Here is a 26,051-nt window from a genome sequence, read left to right as displayed (position 1 = left end):
CAGCCTCAGTGACAAAGGAGCACTTGTGGCAAATCCACACATCAAAGGAATCGCAAGACACATTCTTGTTTTTTGTGTTTTATTTGTTTTCTATTTTTCTTACTTCATATATTATTCTAATCGCGTTTGAGTCGGACGTTTTGTTTTTTTACCAGCCTGACTCGTTCCTTCCTTGCAACATCCTCACAGCCGTTCGATCACCAAACGGGAAAGTGCATCCCACCAACACAACGCAACTTAGTCAGGCCCAACAACGTTCCTGCATCTGTCCCTGACCCAACATTCAGGGGCATTGCAACGGCTCCCAAACAGTCGGAATCGATTCATTTATTTTCTCTCCTTATCACCACCTCACAGCAAATATGTCTATGTCATCTGCAACAGCGGACAACCGCTCGTCAGTCTCGAGCAGCAACACCCCAGGGCCTGCTGCCTCGACCACCACCACCACACCCCAATCCTCGTCTTCCGTTCCCGCTGCCAACAGCAGCAGCAGCGACGACAACCTCGTCTGCCGCTGGAGCCAGTGCAGCGAGCGCTTCACGACACCAGAGATTCTTTATGTACGTGTTTTTCTTTCTACTTGTCTATGAATATATTACTATCACCAGGACGGGACTTTATGCTAACAAATTAGGACCACATCTGCGAGCGTCATGTTGGCCGCAAGAGCACCAACAACCTCAACTTGACATGCCAGTGGAACCAGTGCCGCACGACCACTGTCAAGCGTGACCACATCACGTCGCACATCCGTGTGCATGTGCCGTTGAAGCCTCACAAGTGCGACTTCTGCGGCAAGACCTTCAAGCGGCCGCAGGATCTCAAGAAGCACGTCAAGACGCACGCCGACGATTCGGTGCTGGCTCCAAGGCCGGGCCAGGATCCGACTGGCGGCATGGGCTCTTCCTACCGCGCCCATTCGAGTAAGTAACACTGGGAACAGACAACTTTTTTTTCTTATATATATATTGAGTTATATATATTGAGTTTTGTAATAAGGACTACACGACTGACATGGCATAGCGTCGTCCAGCTACTACGACCACAACGGCCACATTCGCACGAACCCTTCCGCCTTTAATCAGCCGCACCAGGGCGGCGGACACGCTGGCTACTACGCTCAGCAGCAGGCATACGGTGGCGGACTTTACTTCCCTCCGGCCCTGAACCCCCGCAGCGACGGCTTCATCGGCGGCCACCACCACAGCCACCAACACGCTCCCCAGCACCAACAGGCACAGCACCACCACCAGCACGCACCGCAACACCATCTGGCCAGCGGTCCTGCTGATGTCGGTCACGGTGACTACCCCCAGCGCCGCAACCTGGACGTGCTGAACGAATTCTTTGGCTCGCTCAAGCGCGGCAATGTCGACCCGTCTTCGTACGCCCAGGTCGGCCGCTCACTGATGCCCCTGCAGGCTGGCGGTGGCGGTGGCGGTGTCGCGACGGAGTTCATGCCACAGCCGCCCCATCTACTTGCCTCGGCCGCCCAGCAGCAGCAGCAAAACTCAATGGCGCAGCACTACTTTTTGCCGCCCATCCCCAACCTACGCACCAAGAACGACCTCGAGGAGATGGATGTGCTGCTGGAGCAGATGCAGACGACCATCTACGACAACTCGGGCGCCTCGCCGACGCCCAACACACACGCGTTTGACCTGCGCAACAACCCGTCACCTCTGGCGCGGCCCACACTCATCAACGACCACTACGCCAATGCGGCCGTGTCGGCTGCGCACATGCCCTCGCCCCTCACGGCCCTGTCGCACTCCTCGCAGAGCGGCGGCTCGCCCGCCGTGACGCCCCCGTCTAGCGGTGCCTCGTACACATCCGGCCACTCGCCCAGCACGTCCAGCACGGGCATGTCGCCATCGTCGCGCCAGGCCCCGGCCGTGATGGCCACGTCCGTCGCCGGCAGTATTGCGTACCCGCACCTGCCAACGTCCAGCGGCGTTGCCTACCCCGGCTCGGCCGCACCGACCACGCTGGGCTCCAGCTTCGGTCCTGACGACCGGCCGTATCGCGCTGGTATGTTGCAGAACGCGAGCCGCAAGGTGCGCCCGGAAGACGAGGATCGGCGCCAGCAGAGACGGGCCTCCAAGGACGCAGTGACGGCCAGCTCGCCGTCGGCCGCATCGGACGCCAGCAGCGAGCCCGAGTCGTACGACCAGTGGCTCAACAACGTGCGGATGATTGAGTCGCTCCGCGAGTACATCAAGACGCGCCTGACGCGTCAGGAGTATGACGGGTCCCGCGAGATGCCTCCGCCACCGGCCTATGGCCGTGGCCGGGACCTGCCCGAGCCGCCGTTGTCGACGCGGTTGCCGTCACTCAAGTCGGTGAGCGAGGCGCCGCCCCTTTACCCGGCCCTGCGTCTGTCGGAGTAGGAGGAACTTGTCAGATGTCGGAATATGCTGTGATGTGAACCACGTTTATTTTAAATGTTTTTCCATTTATTACGTCTTTGGCGTTTTTGCTCTTTATTTATCCACATTGATCTGCTATGTACATGCTTGTCTCTTGTTATTACCAAGGACTCTTCATCAGCTGTTTTTATTCATATTATGCTTATCCTTCATCCTCTACTCTTCATGTATCCACTGTTTCTGTTTCTTTCTATTGGTAAGGGGGATTCTTCCCAATATGGGAAGCGGGCCCAGTGTCGTCTCAAATATTTTACCGAAAAAAATGCATGAAACAAATCAAAAGCCTTGGAAAACGTCATTTGATTCACACAAGTTATATTACTTGCTTGAAAATGTACTCCCCTCTATAGTTATACTTAACAAATGCCAAAAATCAGTGTATCTGTTGCCCAGCCTCCTTTGCTTCTGCTGCAGCCTCGTTGCGGCATCGTTGGCACATGCAGGCACCGCCCAGACTGCCGCTCGCCCACTCCCGCCGCAGTTGTACTGGCAGATCCACGTCACAGTAGTGGTTCAAGATCTCCTGACCAGCCGCAATGCCACCGGGCCGCTTTTCGTTGCCATCTGCACCCAGCCCCACACGTTTCTCGCGCGCCCACAACACCATGCGCCCGCCCCATTCCCAGGTCACGTTGGGATCGCAGTCGTGGTTCGCCAGGCACCACAGCGGATGCACAGCCGCCACATCGGGCCGCCCGTCACGCCGGCTCTTGCGCGCCGAGGCCGTGCCGCGGAACTTGCTGTAGCACGAGTTGAGCACCCACAGGTCGTAGTGGGCCAGGTCGGCAAAGACGTCGAGGTCCATCTTTTCGAGAATGTGCAGCGGCGTGGCAATGTTGGCCTCGAAACTGAACGGCAGCGACCAGGCCGTCGGAGGGATGCCACCGGCCGCGGCTACGGCGACGACCTCGGGTGACGACGGCAACACGGACTGAGCAAAGCCGGCATTGACGTTTGTCTCCGGGGGCACGAAATCGCCCCAGATGTACTTGATCTCGTCCACCTCGAGCGGGTGGCGTTCCTGGTGGGCGGCCATGGCCAGCAGACGCGCCAGCAACAGCACGTAGAGGGCATCGTCGGCGTCGCGGGCATCTTCGGGGTCTTTGGCAATGGAGTCGACATCGGTTTCGCACACGGCCGGGTGGTACTTCTCCTGCGCCTGCTCAAAGCAGAAGTCGTCGCAAAAGACAGTGTCGTAGCAGTCGGGGCACGCGACAGGGGCGGCAACGAGCTCCTCATCGTCGTTGTCGCCGTCCTCGGCTCTATATGTCGCTCTCCTGCTGCCATCCTTCTTCTTTTTCTTGCCAACGTCGGCCAGGCTGGGCAGTTCTGTGCCGCACGCATCGCATGCCGATTCCTTGAGGCGGTTGTTGGCGGTCAGCAACGAGTACTCCCGCAAAACGGCCTCTCCTGCCGCAACGGGTTCTTTGGCAAAAACGCCCAGCTGCCAGCAGGTCGCGATGGGGCCGTCCACAGACGTGCGGCTGCCCTCGTCGTCCTTTTCTGTCAAGATAGGCAGCTCCGTCGCGCGCACTTCACACTTGGGCGCCGCACGCGACAGCTCGTCGTTGAGAAACGCCAACGACGCGGCCGAGAAGCGGTCCGGCTCGTAGGTGTTCCAGGGATACACCTCACGCCGCACCAGGCCGCGGTCTGGCAGGTCGGTCGGGTTGTATACAAAGGTGGCGTCGTCCGCCCTCCGGAAGCGTTTGCGGGCCGCTGTATCAATAAGAGCCTTGGTTTGCTGCAGGTCCTTGTCGTTGGGATCCGCTGCGAGGCCGCGCTCGCAAAAGGTGTGCGCACTGCGAAGACAGCCGCAGAGGAGCAGGTTGAGCGATAGGATCTGGTAGCAGCGGATGGCAGCTATAGACGCCAGCCGCCGACATGCCTCGAGTTTTGCGTCTTCGGTTTCTTCAGAGTCGGGCGAAAGGGACAGCGCTGCGACGTCCGAAGCCAAATTTGATGGAGTCCCTTGTCGCAGGAAGTCGGGCAAAGACTTCTCGCCCGTCGCATACGGTGCCATGGCCTCCTGCGTCTGGTCATGGTACTCGAAGCTTTCGTCGCTAATCTCGTCGGTCAGCAGCAGCGCTCGGTATGCATCGCCGGCGGCCAGATCTGGGTAGGCCAAGTCGGCATAAACGGCCGCGCGGGACAGGTAGAGGAAGATGTCATATGCGCTCTCGGCCAGCTTATCGGTCAACTCCTGGCGCTGCTCCAGTAGCAATGCTATCCGAGATCCAACCGGTGGCCAACTGCCTGCTGTGGAGTTGGCTGCCATGGCAGCGCGATGGTGTGTTGATGTTGAAGTTGAGGCTGAGAGGCGAGGGGTGGCCACCACTCCTAACGGCAGGTTATTGTATCTCTTTCTTATTTTAAATAATTATGGTGAAATTCGCTTCAATCCAACGTCGGTACTCTTCAAGGAAAAGATAGGACGTGATAGTGGCCGCGTTGTTGGTGCTTTTGTTAACTGAGTTTCTTGGATGTTGAGATTTTGCGCCTAATTTTTTTTTGGCAGGCAAAAATATTTTATGCAGCATCACCGCCAAGTCGGTCGCGCCTTCCACTGCAGAGCTACTGTAGATGTCGCCCTATCCAAAATTGTCACCATCTTTCATACTTCATTTTTATAATATATTTTTTATATGTCGTCTTGTTTCTAGCTTTCCTCTTGACATATAAATTTAATGCAAAAGCATTTGCTTCAGGTTGCGTTAAATAAATGCCATGTTGAATTTGTTTCTAAATAAATGGGATCTTTATTTGCCACTCTAATTGTCTATGCAAAATACGCCTTGAAAGCGCTTTAATCGGATCAAAACAAAACTGATGAAAGCCCGACAAGAAGAAGATTCCTCCACTCCATTTTCTTCTTGCGTCTGCTCGCCACCACCGCTATATTCAGGTGCTAGCCGGTCCGCGTAGATCGCTGAGGACGTTGACATAGTACGCCGGCACAGCCACGGCGTCGGCCTTTTCCCAGTCTTCCTTTTTGTTCACACCCGTCAGCACGGCCAGCGTGCCGCCCAAATGGCCTTCGATGCCAAACTGGATGTCCGTGTTGAGGCGGTCGCCGATCATGCAAGTGCGCGCACGGTCCAGATGGAACTTGCCCTCAACGGCGTCCATCATGGCTTGGCTGGGCTTGCCCAACGCCAGCGGCTGCTCGCCGGTCATGTTGGAAAGGGCGACAATCGACGCCGACCCGGCGCCGGGGAAGACGCTGTGGTACATGGGCAGCGTGCTGTCGAGGTTGGTAGCCAGAAACACCGCCTTGCCGTCCCGTTTTTGCACGTCGTCGCCCTGGACGTGGTTGCCGCGCAGGTAGCCGTGGGCGTGGGCCAGCTTGTAGTAGTTGACGTGGAAGTCGAGGCCGGCGAGGACGACGCCGACGTCAGGGTCGAGGCTGGAGCCGTCGGCGATGCCGGAAAAGTCCTCGGGGGCCATGCCGAGCTTGCGGTAGGCCGGGTCGGTGCCGCCAATGTAGGGAATGCCCTCGCTCTCCAGCTCGGCCTCAATGCCGGCCTCGCCCAGGACGAACACCTTGTTGCGGGGCGCCTGGAGCTTGAGGATGCGAGAGATATAGATGGCGGCCGAGTAGGACGAGCCGAAGATGTCCTCGACCTGGCACGGGATGCCCTTGGAGGACAACTTGGCGTGATATTCTTTGCGCGACTTTGTCGAGTTGTTGGTCACAAAGACAGTGCGCTTGCCTGCGGCAGGGTGGTGTGGTGTGTTAGTCACAGTATCAGCATGAATACAAAGACGCTCGGCGAAAAGCATACCCTTGTTTTGGAGTAGCTGAATGGTTTCTGGGATGCCGTCAAATACATGGTCTCCGGACCATAGTACACCTATACGTCCATGGTTAGTTAGGGCCCCCATGAAGTGGAATCAGGGCTGGTGTTCAGGGCGTACCATCGCAGTCAATAAGGAACGTCTATACGCGTCAGAAGTGATCAGGAGACCAACGTCAAAATAAGTTCATAGAGTCTTACGTCAAACTTGTCGAGGAACTCGTTGATGGCGGAGGAGTCGCCGCTCAGGAACTTGGGACCGGACATGCTGGAACAGTCAATCGCAAAAGAGGGAGTGCGAGCAAAGGAGCGTGCAGTGACTGCAAATGCGATGGAGCATGTGCGTTCGTTGTGACTTTGTCGCTTGGTAAGTTCAACGTTTGATGTTTGACGTCGGCTGCCAAGTCCCAAGCAATTACGAAACACCGCAAATGGCCCAGCAACTCCGGGGCACCCCTCCTTGGGCAGTTTCGCGGGTCGCGAGTGCCCTAAACGTCCGGCATTTGCGCCTTTGTCTCCACTGAAGTCGGCCGCAACGATTCTCTTTTTACAGCTTATATTGATATCGTCACGTCCGGCTCATGCGAGGCTTCAAGTTGGAAATAGAAAAAAGGCATCAGGACTTTTTGTGCCGGGAAGAGAAACAGGTGGTACAAATCGTGACCCAGTTAATGATCTTTGGCGAAGCTGGCAATCGGGAAATTGGCTTATCGGGGCGCTAGTCCGGAACACTTTATAAACACTGTTAAATGGGGCTCATCGAAAAACGTGACAGGTCCATTAGTCTAGTGGTTAGGACACTGGATTTTGATTTCTGCATGGTTGTCTTTCCAGGAACGCCGGTTCGAGTCCGGCATGGACCTTCTTTAATTTTCGTATTTTTTTTGAGTGCCCATCTCGATCCATGGGACACCCCAGACGCAAATCTTCGTCTCATCTTTTCACCTTTCGATCCAAATTATTTCTGTGGCAAACCACGTTTACCGTACTACTAGAAATCACCGCCCGCTCCTACCGCCGAAGAACAGATACATAACTGCTAGCTATGCTCTTTGTTGTTTCTTTGCCAAAATACGGGTGTCTGCGAAATCTATAACTCCTTAAAAATCGATAGTATTCATCCCGAATACATAGGCCCAAGCTTGTGAGGCCTGAAAGGAAAGATAGTGTCCCTGAAGAACGTATAACGACTGGCGCTGGGTCCTGGCAACAGCAAAGTAGAAAAAGAAACCAGTAATGTAGACAGGCCTTCCGAGGCGGACGGCGCTCGCTGTCGCAATTGCCGCAGGGCTCCGAGTTGTTGGGGTAGGTGCGACGGAGTGGTCGATTGTGACAGTCAAAGGCACACTGCCGGCCCTAAAAAGATTAAGGGATTAAAGGGCAAGCGATGACGCAATGGACCATGCACTGATCGTGAGCGACAGGGTAGTGTTTCTGCGCAAAACAAAGAAACAACGACCCTGAAGGGCTTGAAAGGAATGGAAACAACTGTTAACGGGATTGTGTCGTCAAAGAAATTGTTCTGAATCCATTTCAGACTGCTCCAGCTAATTGCGTCTCCTCCTTATTACGACCCATACGTCACAATTGAAATCGGCAGGATCAAAGGGCATTGCTGGTTTGCTCACCTCCTTTGAGAGACCGTATAGGCCGGCAAGGCAAGTGCGAGGGAGGATAAGGAAACGGGAGATGCATATGAGGCAGGAACATCGGGCCACGGAGCCAATTGCGCTTGCCGCTTGGCAACTTCCATGGGCGAGCTTGTGCTGCAGATGCGCCTGTCACATCTGCGCCAAGGCTAACCTTCGGAAGGAGGGACTGAGGAATTGGCGCCCCTTCCGTATTCAATCCGCCTTTGGCGCGCCACTCAGTACGAATTAGCCGTTCTTTCCCAATCGGACGTCTACGAGTCCAAAGCATGTGGTAAGGAGACGCACTGAATTATCGCCTGCCTCCCTCTTGACACGAAAACAGCCCATTGAGGGTCGGGGTAATGGTTGTCTTTCACGTTGCCCTTTCTAATCCATTTAATGATCCTGAACTTGCTCGAAACCAGTTTCAGATGTGTAAAGAAGACAATAGAAAGCGTTGTTAGTTCCATGTCCAGCGTCGCGCCAACAGACGGCAACGGTCGCAATGCTCCATCGCTCTTTCCCCTCCATGGAAACCACCCTGAACCGCCCCTCCTTCCGTATCCACGTTTTTCAATACCGCCTTTCACGGGACGCCATTTCAGTCCCCTCCTTTCACGGTTCTGGCACTTTCTTTACATTTTTCTTTTCCTTTCTCCTTTTCACGCTCTTCCAACAAACCTCATTTTGTGTAGCTGTACACAAAGTTGCAACACTCGGATTTTTCTCGAATTTTCCATTGCGCCTATTCAGACACTGGTCTCCAAGGCACCAACCACTGTCCAGCGCGCAAGCTCCACCGCCACCTCTTTATCTCTTTTCCTGTAACGGGCGCTTGTTGTCCGTTTATTGCCTTGTGAAATCCCACGCAGTGATTTATCGGCTCTGCAGTGGCTGCTTCTGCTCAGTAGACCAGCAAACTTCCTTTTTAGCTGTCCTTGTCCTCCCCACCCCAATCGTCCCATTGTCACGAAACAAAGTACCACAGACTCTCAACCACCTGAATACAAGACAATATCCGATCCTGATATCAAGCGAACGAGTCCGTTGTCTCCCGTCGCATACGGTCGTTTGAACTTGACCGGTCTTTTTGTCACTGTCACAAGCAGCTTTTCCTCGCACTCTCATCGCTCGCACGTCAGCCTCGCCGCATCTCCTTTCGTTTCGTCATCCGTCTGTCATTTCTGCGGCAGACCAACGCGCCCACCTCTCATACCGTTTCCTTCCCCAGGCCTTTGATCTCCCGAGTGCAGTGACGCCGAGCGCCATCCTTTCGACAGACTTATTTGGCTACAAGTTGCTACATTGTACGGAGTACGTTTTGCGAACGAGAAAGAGTCATTTGAGCTGGGAGGGGGTCCTGCATAACTCTGCCCACCCCTACCCCCTCCACCCTTTTGCCCGTTGTGTTCCCAGTTTCCGTTTAACAAAAGTGCCAATTCTAACAAACGAAGCAGGTGTAGTTGACACAAGAGAGAAAAACAACAGCAAGCAGGTCTACGCGAACACCACCCACCTCGGTCGAACAGCGTTGCGCCAGAAAACTCGCATCTCCGATTTTGCGGGCCTTCTACCCAACGCTTTAGAACTTTGTCACCCCTTCAAACCACAACAGTCATGGGTAAACAAACCAACCTGTACTCCTTCCCAGACGTGGCCTCGCTGGCCCCGGCTCTCCGGTCGTACGTCATCCAGTGCCAGAACGCCGGCATCGCGCGCCACGGCGTCTTCAAGGTGGCCGTGTCCGGCGGAAGCCTGCCCGCCACACTCGCCAAGGCGCTGCTGCTGCCGTCCAGCACATCACAAAATGCTGCGTCCGCAGCGTCACCAGGAGACAGCAGCGACGATGTCGTCCGCTTCGACAAGTGGGAGATCTTCTTCGCCGACGAGCGCGCCGTGCCCCTCGACCACGCCGACTCCAATTACGGCCTCCTCAAGACGGAGCTTCTCGACAAGATCCCCGCCGGCACGGGCCAGCCCATTGTGCACCCCATCGACACGTCCGTGCTCGAGGACACGCAGGAGCTTGCCGACAAGTATGAGCAGGTGCTCGTAGGCTCGTTTGCCAGCCGCGACAGCGTGCGCCTGCCGATTTTCGATCTGCTGCTGCTGGGCTGCGGGCCCGACGGCCACACGTGCAGCCTGTTCCCGGGCCACGAGCTGCTGCGCGAGACGAGCGCGTGGGTCAGCCCGATCGAGGACAGCCCCAAGCCGCCGCCGCGCCGGATCACGCTGACGCTGCCGGTGGTCACACACAGCGTGCGGGTGGCCTTTGTGGCGACGGGTGGCGGCAAGAAGGGCATCATGAAGCAGATTTTCGACGAGGACAGCGGCCTGCCGTGCGCTCTGGTCAACGATGGCGCGGGCGACCGGTGCAGCTGGTTTGTGGACAATGCGGCCGTGGAGGGTGTGAGTTTCCCCAAGCGGGGATTCAACTTGTAGGGGTAGTGGACCCGGCTTTGGTGAACGTGGATGGCATGGCGGGGGTGGTAAAGAAAATGCAAGCTGAAGAGAGCCTGAGAGAGAGGGACTGGATGGCAGAAGCAGGAAAATGGGGAGGGTGGCTGGCTTTGTTCTGTCTCGCATTATTTCGCTATCTTTTGTTTTCGGTCGCTTTTCTTCACTTCTACTACTCCTATTTCCCCCCCTTCGTTTGTTTTCTTCTCTTCTACCTGATGACATGATGGCGGCGCCCAGCATCAAATCGCTTTTTATTTTAAACCTTTTTTCTTATGTCTCCGTCACAAATAGAATCACGATTGTCTTTACTTCCCCGTCCCCTTTTCTTATCACGTGGCTTTTCTGTACTTGCATTCCATAGAATTGGTTTAAATTTCAACACACGTTGAGTGAATGTCGTGGTTTTATTGTCTCTCGCCCCCTGCGTAAAATGGACTGCCTCCTTGCAATGATTCTTGCTTCCTAGCCAAAACAATGACGACAGTCGGACGTCTGTGCTGTGCTTTGACTGAGGGTTTGGGTTCCTTTCAGTGGATATCTCACTGCCGTCGGAAACGATACGACGCACGCCAGAACAACAAAAGATGCAAATACGACGCAGTCCACAATTGTCTTGTCCCCCAGTCCATGTGGCGCTGTCACTCCTACTCTAAGAGTCTAAGAACAGGGGATGACATTAAAATTGACGTTTAGCAGTGGCGACGTCCGATACAATGCGGCAACTCAACCACTTCATCTCTCATAACTTTTCTTTTGTTCGACACTGGTTCCACCGGCCGGAATCTTGGCTCTGTTGTGACAGCTGCACGGTACACGGGAATGGGAAAGGGGAATGGGGCGGTGCACCACGCCTGCTGGTACTGTGCAACGGAAAATAGGGTTTTGTTGATTGTTGAGCTCGTGTAGACAATACACGATGGGCGAGACAACTATCTGGCAGATAAATGCATGTGAATATGCTCAACGACCACTCTTCTTCCCTTTAAGTCTATGCGTGTTTTTGTCTCACCTTTCTGTGTCCCATGGGATTGTACGGGTTATACTTGTAAGACCATGCATGTCCTTGATGCTTTGTCCAAGAATAGCACGTGGTGGGCAGATCTTCAGCAATCCTGGCTTAGCAGCCGTTCGATCGCTGTCGTCTCTTCAAAAAGACCCTCTTTGTCTATCCTGGCCAACGTGGGTCTGCCATCTTGCTGTCTAGACCTACAGACCTGCTTGGTGCTTGAATCTTTTGCTTCCAAAAGATGGCTGATGGCCTGTGTGCTCAGGGGTTTGCTTAAGTGAACCTCCGCCCCCAGCAATCTTCGTCCGTGATCGTCATCTTCTCCGACGTCACCACTGGCGCCCCATAACGCCGTGTCCAGGTCTCAAACACACATATATAACACACATATATAACACACATATATAACACACATGTATAACACAAAAGACGGACGGAGTATGGAGTCTTGGACGCTCAAAAGAAAAGCACACGTCGTACGCAGCACGGACGCCTGCACAATCCTGCACAATCCGGCGCAATGAACCTCGGTGTTCATGGCATTCTTCTCCGGCATTGACAAAGATGCCCGGTTTGTGTGGCAAAAGAGTGACGAGTGATGAGCAAAAAGGATCGGGTGCTGGGCTGTTGGGGTGGTATAATTACTCGCCACGAACAAGAACCAGGTTTTTCCTTCTGTTTCTTAACCAATTCAACGAGACTAGGTTGACACACTCGGCACCCCTTATTTGTTGGGTCGTCGCGATGTGTCCTGTGTTTTTGTATTCTATTCGAGGTACAACGTAATTACCTGCTGCAGCACTTTATGTTCCGACGCGATGGGGCGCGTCTGGTGTAATAATTTCGTGCGTCACGCAAAATGCAGGACGCTAATTAGTGGTGAATCGGCGAAGACTGAGAGGTACTTTTATATCATTGTCTTGGTTGACGAATCTCGCATTCTTGAGCCGCCCTATTTCGGTAGAATTAAGAGAAGGGCGCAGTCGTACTTTGTATATTCAGAATCCGTTCATTTTAGAGGCTGTAACATTTCGATACGGAATGGTCTCTATCACATGGCAATTAATTACCTGGGCAATGGATATCGTCACAGTACGTCGTCGAAACAAAGATACATGCAGCAGCGCATCTCAAGACATCCTATTCCTCACAGCATCATACGCCGCCGTAGTGCTAACGCGACTGAGGCCTGGCCCCTCTTTAAACACGCGTTTCCCCTGGCCCTAAATTCGGGTCGGCGGTTTTGCATTCTGAGCCCGCCCGCGAGAGTTGATGATCACTGATAAATGGAGCAAAAATAGAGACACGTTAAAGAAAACTTACTGAAGATCCGGAAGACGAGCGATCCATCGGGCCTCGATGTGCCCGTAGTCCGGCTGCACATATCTACTGCGACGAATTCTTCAGCACTGCTTACACGAAATAATCTGCAGCAGATGCGGCGTCTCCAATTTTTCGGACTCAGGGGTAGAGTCGATGCTGTCTTCTTGCAAATATATTGCAGTCTCTCGCGATGGCTGCCTCTTCCAGTTATCAGCTGTTTCTCTCTCTCTCTCTCTCTCTCTTTTCAACTCCGTATTCCCCCATTTATAAAAGAACTTGGCAACACCATGGAAACCACATCCTGGCTGCCTCGGCCAACATCCGCCTTCTCCCTGCAATATCACAGCGCTCGTTTTTCCTTTCTCAAAATCCTCTTTTTCTCCTTGGCTTTTCACCTTTATCCAGTGGCTGTTTCAGCCGCCCGTTCTGGCAGGGAAGGAGGGGGTGTGGGTTGGTGCTGGCGAACCAGGGTGTGTGTGAAGTGGCAAGTGGGCACTTTTGGCTCCTGCCCTGGGATGGGCTCTCCACGTCGTTCGGTGTCGTGTCCCGTCGCTCCTGCCCTGTCCGAGCTGGAGAGACAGGCACCAATCGACACAGGTTGACTGGGCGTGGGCCAAACGATGGGAAGGAACAGGGGTGCCTGCCCCCCAGGCCGATCCCGTCTAATTTTGAATCGAACTTATTCTTGGTTTTGGGAGAGATTTAGTCAAGAATGCAGAAGGAAAAGATCACACACGGCGTAATACCCGTACTGCGGACGATAGAACAAAAAACAAAAAAGAGAGAGAGAGAAAGAGTAGCGCAGAACTTCGCAACTACGGATGGCGTAGCGCCTTTCAGCTGGCTCCGTCATCCCCAGGTGAAGAGGCAAGAGCGAGACAGGTTCGCGGGAGGCCGCGGAAGGCTCGACCTGGACCTGACCTGAACACCAACCTAAAGAGCAGGAGCGAGGGGACGAATTTCAACGTAAGGAGAAAGCACACAAAATTACCACGACGCCGAAAAAAGGGTTGACTTTAAACTTCGTTTCTGCTTCTTGTCCGGTGTCTCCTTTCCTCGTGGCTTTCCCTTTCCTCGAGACAATCCCCTTGCGTGTTGTCGTGGACCTTGTCATCGTCTCTCCGTCAGCACCGCGACTCCACGACGAGGGTGCGTGTCTTGTCCTTGTTTTCAGCCCAGGTGCTTCCTTTCTTTTTCCATTTCTTTTATATTTTTATTTTTGTTCTCTTCAATCTTTCGACATTTCCTTACACCGCGCGGCCCGTCCAGTATACACAAAACCAATCCTTGATTTATTATTCCTCTGTATTTTCTTCGTTCTTTTCTCCTCGCCTCGACTCCTTTCTTCGTCGCATCTTCTTTCCTCCCCGTCATACCGCTTTCTCCCGACTGTCGCTTCTTGGCTGATGCACTCAATCGCCTGTCCTCTCACTCGTTTCACCTCCCCTGCGTTTTTCATGGATGTCGGCCTCCCACGCTCGTTTCTGCCCGTCCTGCCCGTCCTGAACGCGCCGTACACGTTACCGCTATCGTCAAGCTTCATAAAAGCGTCTAACATCGAGGAACACAGCATACAAAGTGCCCGGGCCACCACTTCCACCACTTCCACCACTTCCACCGCATTCCCGCCTGCCTTGCCTTGCCTTGCCTTGCATGGCCTGACCTCTTTATCGCCAGGCCTGGTGTGACTCTATCTGCGTGGCTCGCGCCGCCCGCGTTCTCGGTCTCCTCTAACACGAAACCGCTTTCCTTGTTTTTGTCTCTTTCCATTTTCCCAGACGACCAACACTCGCCGCTTTTTATTTTCTTATTTTGTCGAATAAGACCGATCCTTTTTGCCAGTTGCCAGCACTCAAATCTCGGGTCTCCGGAACGCCACCGCTTTAAAATTCATAGTCTGGTGCTCTGCCTGGTTGCGGATGCAGACCACTGGCTGGTGTTGTCCTTCCTGCTAAGACCAGGGGTTCGACAAAGGAGCATAGCATCGACAAGGTGCCGCTTCTGACACGGGACCCAGCTATTAGTTCCAAACAAGGCCCATCCTTGATTCAGCCGGGGTGGTCTGTTGGCAAGAGAAGAAGAGGCACTGCAGAACGTCGTACGAAGGCCAGCAGGAAACAGAATCGACGCCGACAAGAGAAGCCGGGATAGTTTCGAGCAAACGACAGGTGCCTAATCCTGCTCACCCGCGCTTCATTTCCATTCTCGCCATTCCATTCTCGCCATCCGCACCAGCACCTCGTTTATCAAAGTACTCCGTACATTGTCTTACCATCTACCCGCCATGGCGGTCAACTCGTCCTCGTTTCTGCCCTCGTCCGGCAACACAGGCACTGGAAGCAGCAACAGCAACAACATCCCCAAAACTCCAAAGTCCCCTGGTCGCTCGCGTTTCTCCAAAGCCTTGCCTGCGCCACCCCCCGTCTTAGAGAAGCTGCTTCCTATGCGCTCTGCGTCGCGGCCCTCAACATCTGCAGACGAAACACCGTCTCTTCCTCCTCTGCCTCCGCCGTCGTCCGCCGTCCTCTCTTCGCCCAGCTCCTCTTATATCCCCATGGCCGCCTCACCTGTCACTACATCACCACCCTCGGCAACTGTCCTATCTGTTCCGCCACCGCCGCCCAAGTCGTCTGCCCGTACGGCACCAGGAACCATATCTTCCATGCGGGCGCCCTCACTCTCCCTCTTCCCACAACAGGCACCTCCTCCTCTGCCGGAAAAGAAGTCTGCTCCGTTACCTAGCACGGGCCCTGCGCCTGCAGCGATCCAGTCCCAGCCGCTGCCTCAAATACCACTTCAATCTCAGCCTCCGCAACCTGCCCCCTCGGCCCGCGGTGCAATCCGCCGGAGACCCGTGGCCAGCTCGGTCTCTGTAGCCAGCTCCGACTCAAACCGGTCTTTAGTACCGTCTGCGTCTCCGCCGCCACAGCCGCAGCCGCCGCAAGAACCCACGCCAGCCGCCGCCGCCGCACCGCTGACCTCCTTGTCCGTATTGCCCCGGCTGCCGGACCTGCCGAGCTTCAACAGCTTCTCGAGTCTCCACGAGCTGCCCGCCGCTCCCGTTTCTCGAAGCGTACTACCAGAGCTGGCAGAGCTTCCGTCGGCGACAGTCGACATAGACGCGAGCTCGAGCTCCGAGACTCAGTCGCAAACCAAGACGCTGCGGGCTCCATCACCTCCTCCTCTCACCACCCAGGAGGAGGAAAAGAAGCAGGAACAGAAGCTAGAGCAAGAACAGGAGCAGGAGCCGTCTTCTTCTCGCGTAGCCTCCATTTCGAGTATCTTATCGGCGTACTCAGAAAATTCCTCGCCCGTACTTGCCGGTCTCTCATCGTCCAACTCGGAAGCCACAATCAGCACAAACACCTCATCAGTCATGGCTGCTGCGGCATCATCCCCACTGCGGCCGCTGCCCAGCGACAAGGGCCAGCAGGTGTTTCTCGATGTTCGCCAACCGAGTTCGCCGTCGAAGCTGGACGAATCTGTCCACACACCATTGTCGTATCTGCTGGATGGCGATTATGTAGATGACGACCAGGTAGAAGATGCCGCATCAATGCCGGACGAGAAGGCGACGACAAACGGTGTCAGCCAAAACAGCACAAACACAAACAGTGACGAGTACGACCCGTACTCGGACGCCTATTATAGCTACCGCCCGCCTCTGCCCAAAGCGCAAAAAAAGAACGACACAAGCAACGCCACCACTGCTAGTGCTACCAGTCTCCAAATTAATGGGACGACAGAGGCGACAAAACCGGCTCCCAATTCACTTGTGCCGCCTGCCCCAATCAGCAAAACTGAAGCCGTCCTGCCACCACGATCAACGTCGTTGCGCCACCCGCCACCGGATGTCCTATCAAAAACGGTCACGACAGAAGGATCCAAGTTGGACGATGACTCGCTGCCACCACTGCCGACGCTTCCCCATCATTCGTCGACACCCTCCACGGAAATTTGGAAGCGCCGCTCGGAAAAGGCAGAGACCAATCTATCGGTGACTGAGCTGAATCTGAAAGCAACGCCAGCTCTGCAAAGCACCGTTGCGGTCGCTGTCGCTGCAGACGCCAAAAGTAGTAAAAATAAATCTGGCATCCTCCAGCCGCAGAAGCAACTACAACCACAACCACAACCACGACCACAACAGCAACAGCAACAGCAACAATTACAAGCACACACCCTGCAAAACCCACAAAACTTGCAAAAGGAACTGCCGCGTCTCACACCAGCCAACGATGCTAGCCACCTTGCTTCCGCACAACCCCTGCCCCCGCCCCAGTCTCCTCTACCACCGCCGCCCACTCGCTCTGCGCTCAACCAGCTTCAACCACCCAAATCGCCGCTTGTCGGTGGTTCCAATGCAAACGGTGCCTCGCCCTCCTTGGTAGCGCCGTCGCCGCGACTCGGTCTGCCGGGTCGCGATATCCGACCCTCTCGCCAGGCCAGCCCGGCCGTGACACCGACGACTGTATCGCAAACGCAACTGGAAGCCGACGCGGCGGCGCCCACCATGGGATCCTCTCTCGCCAAATTCGAGAACAAGGTGGAATCGACCTTCAAACGCAAGCCTGCACCAGCCATATCTGTTCCCTCGGCACCGGCCGCCAAAGAGCTGCCGCCACCACCGCCTCCATCGTTCCAGCGCCCGCCAACGCCCGAGTACGACGATGAGGACAAGTTCAAAGACAACAGCAAAGATGGCACGTCGACCGCTCAGTCCGCCATAGGCACAGTAGGTGCCTCGAGCAGCTCCACAACTGTCGTGAACGTACCTGTATCACCGGCCGCGTCACCGGCTGCGTCACCGGCGGGATCGATGTCGTCCGCTTCAGCCCAGCAGCAGCAGCAGCGACAGCAGCGACAGCAGCGACAGCAACCATCGCCTTCTGTAAACAGCGGTCTCGTTGGCCGGGAGATCCGGCCGGTCAAGAGCGTCGCCCGCCTGGCAGACTCTCCGGACCAGCTACAACAACCACAACAACCACAACAGCAACCTCAACCCCGGTTTACGCCCCGCACCTCGTCGCGAAACGTTTCGATTTCGACAATTCCTGGTGCGCTCGCTGGACCGTTGCCTCCGGCCAAAGAAATACCGGCGCCTCTGGCGCCTGTGTCTGAGCGACCACATGCCGACTCGGCCGTGTCCTTTGTCAGTGAATCGGGCAGCCAGGTGACCATCAAGGCGGTCGCACAGAAGCAGCTCCCCTCACCAGAGTCTACCGAGACCAGCGAGGATCTGTCAGCAGCTGCGTCGACGCGGCCAGACTCGTCGGAGTCCGCCGACCATCCCCTCGCTCCGGGCATGCCTCCACTGTTCCCAACGGGCTACATGACCGATGTCATCACTCCCGATACCGTCTTTGCGGCGCCGCCACCGTCCAAGATCCAGTTCCAATGCCTGCAGGGCCACCGCGACATGTTCCGTGACCGTAACGTCAACTACCCATTGAGCTGCCAGACGTGCCAAACGTTTGAGCGCTCGATGCGCTGGCGGTGCAAGTGGTGCTATCTGCGCGTCTGCTCAGGGTGCCGGGATGTGTTGCACACGCACGCCAAGCACGACCTGGCACAGCTTCTAACCTACCTGGCAGAAGGGGGCGGCAAGGAGACTGTCGGTGTGGATGGTCACGACTTAGATGGCAGGCCAGTTGTCCACTCCATCTCGTCTGCTGCTGAGCTCCCAGTCATTCAGGAAGCATAATAACGCCTTCATGTTTCCTTCTTTCATCTTCTCCTGTTCTTTTGGAAAGAACTATACTTATATTCGATTTTCACACCCTATTTACTTCGTTTTGGATATTGTTTCCTTACTTTTATTTATTTTATTTTTTTTCATCGCTATATTTTGCTTTATTCCTTTGTTTTTTAAACGGCCTCTATTTCTGGTTAATTGGCTACAACGGACATGGCTCAGGGAGGATCATAATGGCACCATATTCCACTACGAGCACCTCGTAGAAGGTAGACTTGGGACATGATGAAACGACGTTATACCGCAAGGCAACATGTATTTCGCCTAGCATCACCTATAGATAGAATATCGATCATGGTCTAATTAGTAATTGTGTCATCTCACACCACAAGGAGTACAAATCCTACGACGGGAAATATGAATGTGAAATTCTCCGCGAGACAATCAGCCTTGTCTTCTCCAGCTTGTCTTGCTCTTTCGCACGTCAAATTATGGCGTGCACTTTCCACGATAGTGACACGTGCTTGATTGAAGCTAGACACTCGAAATGCTTCAAAAGTAACGGGGAAGCAGCGTCCTGTTCGTGAGTGATGCACAAGCAGCATGATTATGCATTCATTACTTTGGTAAGGCGACGCCAATTCGATGGTTGCAAGGATGCGATGCTCCGTTTTTGATATGATTGGTCTCTGTTAGGCGACCCTGCAAGGCGCGCTAGCGGCAGCACAATAGCGTACCTCCCTATTAAGACGCAATTGACTGTTGACGTTTGAGCTGCCAATTCACAATTTAGCGGCCAACGGCCAGGCGCAACGGTCAACAAACATCTCCAAATCACTATCACAACACACGACCAACTGCGACGGAGGACAGCCCGATATTCTGTCTCAGTCGGCGCATCACGCAAGCGCACACACAAACACACACACACAGTCTGCAATGCCTATACCGCCGCCATCGTCTATACCGACACAGCCACCGCCTGCGAGCGGCTCTGGCCTTTCGCGGACTCGGTCTCTGCGCCGGCCGCAGGTCGGACTGTCAGCTTCGGCGGCCGCAGCAGCGCAGCCAGCACAGGCTGCACAGACTGGAGCACGCGGACCGTCACCCAGCCGTCTTCCCGTGAAGCCAACAGCGGCGACGACAACGTTGCTTAGCCAGAAACCACGGCCCCCATCTGCTACGGGCAGCCTATCATCGGCTCGCGTACGGCGGCCAGATGCCGCCCCTGCACCGCCGACGTCTTCGTCTTCGTCGGCCATGGCGCCAAGACCAGCAACAAAGCCTCCCTCGTCGTCGCGCACGCATCTGATATCGTCAGGTTCTGCGGGGACGGCGGCCGGCGGTGTTGCGCCGCGACGGCCGGCGTCAGCGACTGGACGGCCCACGTCGTCTGGCGGGCTGCCGTCATCCTCGTCGACGACGGCTACCTCGACACAAATGACACGAACACGCTCTGCCGCGGGAGCATCGGCGGCGCCGGGCCCTATGCGAGGCCACACGCGGAACAAATCGGCGTCCATAGTATCCGGTTCGTCAGCGACAGCAGCAACAAAACCAGCGACGAAACCGCCTCCTGCAAGACAGCCACCTAGACCCCCATCAGCTACGACTCTGTCGTCTGCGACGGTCCTACGACCTCCATCAGCGCAGTCGTCGTCGACCGCCAGCAGTGGCACTGCCAGCCGCCCACCAACGCGTGGCGCCGCGAGTGCGTCGTCCACGACCGTCACCGCGCCCGCCACATTCACTGCTCATCGCCGCAACGCATCGGCCGTGGCCACGTCGACCACCTCGCATGCGGCTGCTGCCGCCGCTGCCACACATCACCGCCCTGCGTTTTCCACCCACCAGCAGCACTACTCCCCGGCCAAAAACCTCGCCCCAAAACCGCGGATTGCCGCCATCCTCGCTCCGCCCGCCTCGCCCTCCAAGAAGCCAGCCAACGTCGCCCTATCCGCCGAGACTGGCCGTCTTCAGACCACCCTGCTCCAGCTTCACCTGCTCCACCGCGACGCCGCCGCCGTCACGGCCGAATGGCACGCCTCAGCACGCCAGGCGCTGGCCGGCGAGCGTCTGGCGGCACTAGCGGCCGACCATGCCGAGCTCGTGCAGATGGCCGGCCAGCGTGCCGAGTCGGCCAACGCGACGGCCCTATACGAATGGGGCCGCCAAGACGGCGGGTCATTTGACCTGGGTCTGACACTGGAGGACAAGATCCAGGCACTGGACGCGGTGCTCTCGGGCGTGTGGTCCCTGTCTGCGGCCAGCCATCAGGACCACACCGACGCCTCGTCGGCCTCCGCCTCGTCCACCAGCCGCTACGTCCAGGTGGTGCGCCGGTTCGACCGCTGGGCACAGCACACGGCCGATCTTGTCGCGGCACGGCAGGGCATCGACACGCTCGAGGACCTGATGGACGAGGACGAGAGCAGCGGTGACGAGCATGGTGACAGACACAACAACACGAATGTTGCGGCAGGATTCCTGTCCAATGAAAAAGAGCCCCTTCTTGACGCAGCATGGCACGAAGAATGTGCCCACCTAGTGCACAAGCTCGAGGGCTGGCAGCAGCAGCTGGAACACTTGGGCCGTGTCGACAATGGCAATGGCCATGGAAAGGAGGCACAGGCACAACAGCAACAGCAGCAGTCCAGTTTGCACCGCATATTGACCAACTGTCGCAGCTTGGTCGACGGCATGCTGGACGAGCTGCACATGATGCAGCAGCTAGAGCGTGACGCAGCCGAACAGGAGCTGGTCTGGATCCAGAAGTTGAACGCAGCCGCTGGTGCCAGCAGTCCCGGCCGCCAAAAACATGTTCGACAACCAGCTAGAGCTGGTGCGATTTGGAGAGTTATGTAAAGCCAAGGCGGCGCCGTTTAGCGTACTCTTACAATAACGGGATACGGTGTCTTGTGAAAGGGGCCAGATATTTTTAATAAATAGGTAATAATCGATAAACAAACGTTGAGCAGGTCTGCCAAGCCAAAGTATCAAAAGTCATAAGTCGTGAAATATATCGAGGAATTAGATCATATCGCTTCCCTCTCGTCCCTGCTAGACATCAACCGCCACCTCTTCCATGCGCGTGTCCAACACATCCCCGCATGCCGTGTTCAAATATCGCAACACACTCTGCGCCATCTTCTCCCGTGCGGCCTTCTTGGTAAACACATTGTGCACCTCGCCAACGCCCTCAGGCAGGGTACGGGCTACACTGGTCCCGCCACCCTTGGTGCTGAGCGGTGAAAACACAATGCGGCCGCTGAAGATGCCCTCGGCGCCCTCGCCGCTCGGCACCAGGTTGTACGTGGGCGAGCCAAGCTTAAGCGCCTTGCACAACGAATCGAGCTGCTGGATGCTGGACACTTCGTAGTCGTTGCCATCGCTCCAGGCATGCGACGGCCGCTCGCTGAAGCTGGAGATGTTGCCTCGGCCGCCCACAACGTTTGTGGCAGTGATCCCCCGGTCGGCGGCCGCCATAACGAGATTCCAAGAGCCAGCATTCACGCTTGCTCCTCCGCCCGCCCAAGACGCCATGGGCTGCGGTGTGGGCGAAGACGTTGCTGGATTCGGCTGCTGCCGCAGGTCAAGTCCCTCGGCAGGGACGCTGTCACGGGGATCTGCTCCTGGCGATGGAGATGCTTGGCGGTCCGTCGCAGGCCGGGCGGCTGCCTCTGCTGGCCAAGCCAACAAAGGTCGGGGCCGGCTCTGAGACGGGTTTCGAGCCGACGGCGTATTGTCTCTCACTGTCGTGACCGCTGTAGAACTGGCCGAACTGGCAAGCGCTGCTGCGGTGTTTTTGAGAGCATGCTTAATGTGGAAGCCGTCCGAAGACATGAGACCCTGAGAAATGAGCCACTCTATGGCGCATCGTGCCGCATGCTGTCTTGAAGCCTTCTTGGACTGGAAGACGCTGTCCTCTGGACGAGGTTCGTTGACATCCGGGAACCAGAGGTCGGGCGCCTCGCGAGGGAGTCGGCATCGGGTGCGCCATTGTGGCGAGCCATGGATGCTAGCCGGCAGCTCCTCGTAGACGTACTCGGCGGGTACAATGGCATCCTTGTAAGACTGGGCAAACCCTACTTCGGGTGAGAAAATGAGTGGCATCAAATATGGGGCCCGATAAATACGCACACATCAAGCGGCTGACCCAGTCGGTTTCCATCCCATCGACTCCCTCTTGCTTGAGAGACAGGGCTGGGGGAGAAAGTCGCTGTGGCGAGACGAGGACGGCCATGGCAAGACGCTGCTCTCCCGCCAAAGGTGCCGGCTCGCCGGTGCGGCGCTCGTAGTCTTCCTGGTCATAGATCCACGCTTTAAGGGCGCTGTACGAGACATGCCCGACTGGTTGCGCCTGACTGCCCATGACGAAGGCTGTGAAGATATGAGTGGGCAGGAGTATGCTGTGTTGGCTTTTGGACAGGTACACCCAACAATATGGGTGTGGTTAACAGAGTAAATGAAAGCTTGAGAACGGCTGGGCTTTCGGTGCCAGAGTAAGCAGGACAGAGTACGACAAACAAGCGCTTTTTATATCGGCCAGTTTGCAGAGCCGCAACGGAAAGAGCGACTGAGCTGGCAACAAAGGCTCACAAGAGGAAGGTGCGAGACTCCGTCACTTCGCCCGAGGAGGCAGGAGGCATCAGCTAGCCGGCCGGGCCTCTTGCCCTCCCTCCCGGCCTGCGGAAGGCTTGCCGTTTGGTTCAATGAGAGCCCCAACCACAACTTGTGGCTTGCTCGGACTGCGTATCGAATTGGCACCGCCAATGCTATTAATTGTTCTGCGGCCCAACGGGGCGAAGTGCTTCAAAAGTGCACTTTGTCCAAGCGACTCCCCTCCCTCTGACAAAATCCATATGGCGCTGGCTGCTGCCTTGTTTCTATGTAGGTGAGAGGAAGTGTCGAAACCAGTGCCGGCTCCACCAAAAAAAAAGTTTCAGGATTACTGCAATCCGCAGAACTCTCGTCTTGTGCTACCTCAATCGCTTTGTGTGGCCTCCTCTCAGATACTGTATAGTGATGAGACCTTGATATGTGTTCACAGTTTCAAACGAGCCTCTCCAGGTACAGCCAGCGACTTTCCTATTTCCTGTTTGCCAATAGGAATGCAGTATCGACAATGGGTCCTTTGCGCGTCACAACCACAGATGTACTTGCAGCAACACTGGTATGATTACGTAGTGAGCCATGACGAGGAGGGGGTGGCCATGAGAGGGGCCCTCGCGGGGCTTGGGCGTTTGGTGTCTTTGGTTCTCATAGGGTAGCGCCGTCAGGCCAACACCAAAATAAAAAGCAAACTGCACCTTGGCGCTACAGAAGCCACACGTAATTGGCTCGTTGTCAACGGCGTCGCGCGACGTTCAGGGCGCACTCACTCATCAACGCCCGCGAGTGTCTGCCCTGGCGTTGGCTTGGTTCGGCAAATCCAGGTCCAGAAGCTGTCGCCATCTCACCAGGGGAAACAACCTAAGTCTGTATGGAAAAGAAGGCCAGGCGAAATCGAAGTTGATAAAAAGACTCAAACAGTCGGGTTGTCACGAGAAGCCTCATGACGCCGCGGCCTGGCAGGCTGCTGTCGCCGCACGTTGACCGCCTTTTCAACGCCTCCTTCTCGCCCGGCTGCTGTGCCGTGTGTTGCTGATACACGATCCTGTTTCCATGTCCCCTCTTCGCTCCTCGGACGCGCTGACACCCTCTCGTCGCGTTCCTGTCCTTTGCCGCCAGCCAACTGGAGGTCGCCTCGCAGCCCTCTCCTGCCAGTTTGTGGCGGGCTATGTATCCCGCGCCTACCATCGTTATCTGTCCGCCCGCTGTCGTGTTTCCTCTGTTTTCGTTTCTTGGTGATCTGGGCGTTATGTAATGCTGTCTTTCATGCCATCCGTTATTCCTCGAATGTGCACCTTGTTGCTGTGGCTTCCATTTGTGCAATCATAGAATGGTGTGCAGTATTGCTCCGTTATTCACGTATCTTATGTTACTGCCTGTAAGTAATGCCGTTAAGCCAAACCGACTTTACGAAGTACGACGTATTCACCCATATTTACTGACGGTCCAGGTGGCGCTGTCCATTTCTAACGTCACATCCCTAATTCGTACACACTGAGAGCAATGCTGGGTCGCTCCTGGCTTGTGTCCCAGCAAAAGACTTGCCCTGGTGGAACAGGCTCCTCAAACGCGGCTGTGGGGTCTTTGTGCAAGGTCTAGAGCCTGCTTGGGGAAGGCACGAGGTGCGAAAACGACCTTCTGTGTAGTGTGCTCACTGCTCAGTTCCGTCCTGATGCAGCTCGCGTTGCGAAACTGCTTCGTGCCCGTTGCGTCAATAACGGCGAGAACCCAGTATTGAGGCACAGGCCTCTCGACGCTTATCAACTCACCTGTAATTCATAACTTTGGGGGACAGTGGGACTCCAGTCGTCCTTTCCCAACACGATTTACGAATTACTGGCCAGAACGGGTCTGGGCGCTCCTTTGCTCCTTCCCCTCCTTGCCCCCCTTCGAAACAGTGTGCAGCAGTGCAGGCCTTTTTTTAGTTCCAAGGAATTTTTCACCCCTTTCCCTCCCCCTCCCCTCGTTCCCCCCTTCCTGACTTTCCCTGCCCTCTCCTGCTCCTTCCTCACCTTTTCGCACCTTCCCCCAACGACGACCAAAAAAAATCCAAAGCGAAAAAGGGGAATTACCCAAACTGAACAAAGACATCGCGCTTTTTCTTTCCACTACACAAAATCCCCTCGAAAAAAACGATCTCATCTTTCAACAGGCGACGGTTTTCCAAAAGAGACCACTTCGAAAAGAGAACAACACGACAAGCGAAAAAAGAGACATAACAAAAACAAACGCATTCCGTGTCCTCCCAGCTCGCGACTTCTCGGCTGATCCTGACCCATCCGCTTCCAAACTTATTGTTGTCCTCACCGCGCACGCGCTGCAGACCCTCATCCACCGCCTTCTGCCACCCCCGACGACTTTGCATCGAATCCACGAAGCAAATCTATCACGACGACGTCGAGTTTAGGTAAGATTGCGTCCCGCTCTTCTGGTCCTTGTCGTCTTGTTACGACCTTGTCCGCCATTGTCTCTCCCATCCCTCGCCGACGTCCACTTTTTCCTGCACCTTTCTCAAGTCATACGCAATACGATCACATTACTTCGCTTAATTTGCAAACGACCTTGGCCTCGACTCCCTTGCCCAGCATCTTGGTTTTCAGATTTGTGCATCCGGGCTTTGTTTTCATATCTCTCGACCTGTGGCCTTCCTCTACTGCTTCCTCGTCCTTGCGCAAGGACCATCGTCCTCCCAAGACGAAGATCGTCAGACCCTCACCTTTGCTTGACGGCAAAGCATCGTTCATGGCCCGAGATACCTTTTTCTCTTTCTCGTCTTCAAAATCCGACGATATCGATCACGAGCGCGTCTTCTGAGGCGCTCTCTTTGAGCCGCGTCAAGAAATATCGCGCCTTCCTTTCTCGCATCGAGTCTACCTGTCTTTCTGCCAAACCCGTTTTCCTCCGCTGCCGTCTTGCGACACGGACTTTTTTGTTCTGTCAATGCCCGGACCCACGCCACCTTCTAAATCGCCTCCCATTTTCCATTTGCAAGCAAACATTGCCACAGAAGCCAATGCTGACGCTAAACAGACTTTACAAACCTGTGATATTAGACCTCGACTACGATAGCGACGAGAACTTCTGACGATTTTCTTCCCA

General features: G+C 55.5%; 7 protein-coding genes and 1 non-coding gene across 8 annotated transcripts; 5 read left to right on the top strand and 3 right to left on the bottom strand.

The window, feature by feature from the left end:
• Positions 1-362: 362 nt before the first annotated feature.
• On the top strand, positions 363-2,393 carry SPBR_02496 (zinc finger protein pac1; the record flags this gene model as incomplete). Its single annotated transcript, XM_040760799.1, has 3 exons — positions 363-563; positions 638-926; positions 1,027-2,393. 3 exons carry the CDS (start codon positions 363-365, stop codon positions 2,391-2,393), a joined length of 1,857 nt encoding a protein of 618 aa, XP_040620207.1.
• Positions 2,394-2,805: 412 nt separating this feature from the next.
• On the bottom strand, positions 2,806-4,710 carry SPBR_02554 (mynd domain containing protein; the record flags this gene model as incomplete). Its single annotated transcript, XM_040760857.1, has 1 exon — positions 2,806-4,710. One exon carries the CDS (start codon positions 4,708-4,710, stop codon positions 2,806-2,808), a length of 1,905 nt encoding a protein of 634 aa, XP_040620206.1.
• Positions 4,711-5,333: 623 nt separating this feature from the next.
• On the bottom strand, positions 5,334-6,496 carry SPBR_02936 (4-nitrophenyl phosphatase; the record flags this gene model as incomplete). The annotated part of the gene is made up of 3 exons (XM_040761239.1): positions 5,334-6,145; positions 6,351-6,372; positions 6,431-6,496. The coding sequence occupies 3 exons, from the start codon at positions 6,494-6,496 to the stop codon at positions 5,334-5,336; spliced, it is 900 nt and encodes a 299-aa protein (XP_040620205.1).
• A 507-nt stretch (positions 6,497-7,003) lies between these two features.
• SPBR_09507 lies at positions 7,004-7,092 on the top strand. Its single transcript has one exon. It is a non-coding gene; the product is annotated as a tRNA-Gln (tRNA).
• A 2,385-nt stretch (positions 7,093-9,477) lies between these two features.
• Positions 9,478-10,302, top strand: SPBR_03153 (6-phosphogluconolactonase; the record flags this gene model as incomplete). The annotated part of the gene is made up of 1 exon (XM_040761456.1): positions 9,478-10,302. One exon carries the CDS (start codon positions 9,478-9,480, stop codon positions 10,300-10,302), a length of 825 nt encoding a protein of 274 aa, XP_040620204.1.
• A 4,631-nt stretch (positions 10,303-14,933) lies between these two features.
• On the top strand, positions 14,934-18,350 carry SPBR_02233 (uncharacterized protein; the record flags this gene model as incomplete). The annotated part of the gene is made up of 1 exon (XM_040760536.1): positions 14,934-18,350. The coding sequence occupies one exon, from the start codon at positions 14,934-14,936 to the stop codon at positions 18,348-18,350; it is 3,417 nt and encodes a 1,138-aa protein (XP_040620203.1).
• Positions 18,351-19,280: 930 nt separating this feature from the next.
• SPBR_02544 (uncharacterized protein) lies at positions 19,281-21,206 on the top strand (the record flags this gene model as incomplete). Its single annotated transcript, XM_040760847.1, has 1 exon — positions 19,281-21,206. One exon carries the CDS (start codon positions 19,281-19,283, stop codon positions 21,204-21,206), a length of 1,926 nt encoding a protein of 641 aa, XP_040620202.1.
• Positions 21,207-21,401: 195 nt separating this feature from the next.
• SPBR_02852 (uncharacterized protein) lies at positions 21,402-22,713 on the bottom strand (the record flags this gene model as incomplete). Its single annotated transcript, XM_040761155.1, has 2 exons — positions 21,402-22,415; positions 22,498-22,713. The coding sequence occupies 2 exons, from the start codon at positions 22,711-22,713 to the stop codon at positions 21,402-21,404; spliced, it is 1,230 nt and encodes a 409-aa protein (XP_040620201.1).
• Between the last annotated feature and the right edge of the window lie 3,338 nt (positions 22,714-26,051).

This window comes from Sporothrix brasiliensis, assembly GCF_000820605.1.
Source record: "Sporothrix brasiliensis 5110 chromosome Unknown Cont17, whole genome shotgun sequence".
Lineage (NCBI taxonomy): Eukaryota > Fungi > Ascomycota > Sordariomycetes > Ophiostomatales > Ophiostomataceae > Sporothrix > Sporothrix brasiliensis.
The sequence above is the reverse complement of the archived record's forward strand: the minus strand, read 5'-3'. Positions and strand labels throughout refer to the sequence as shown.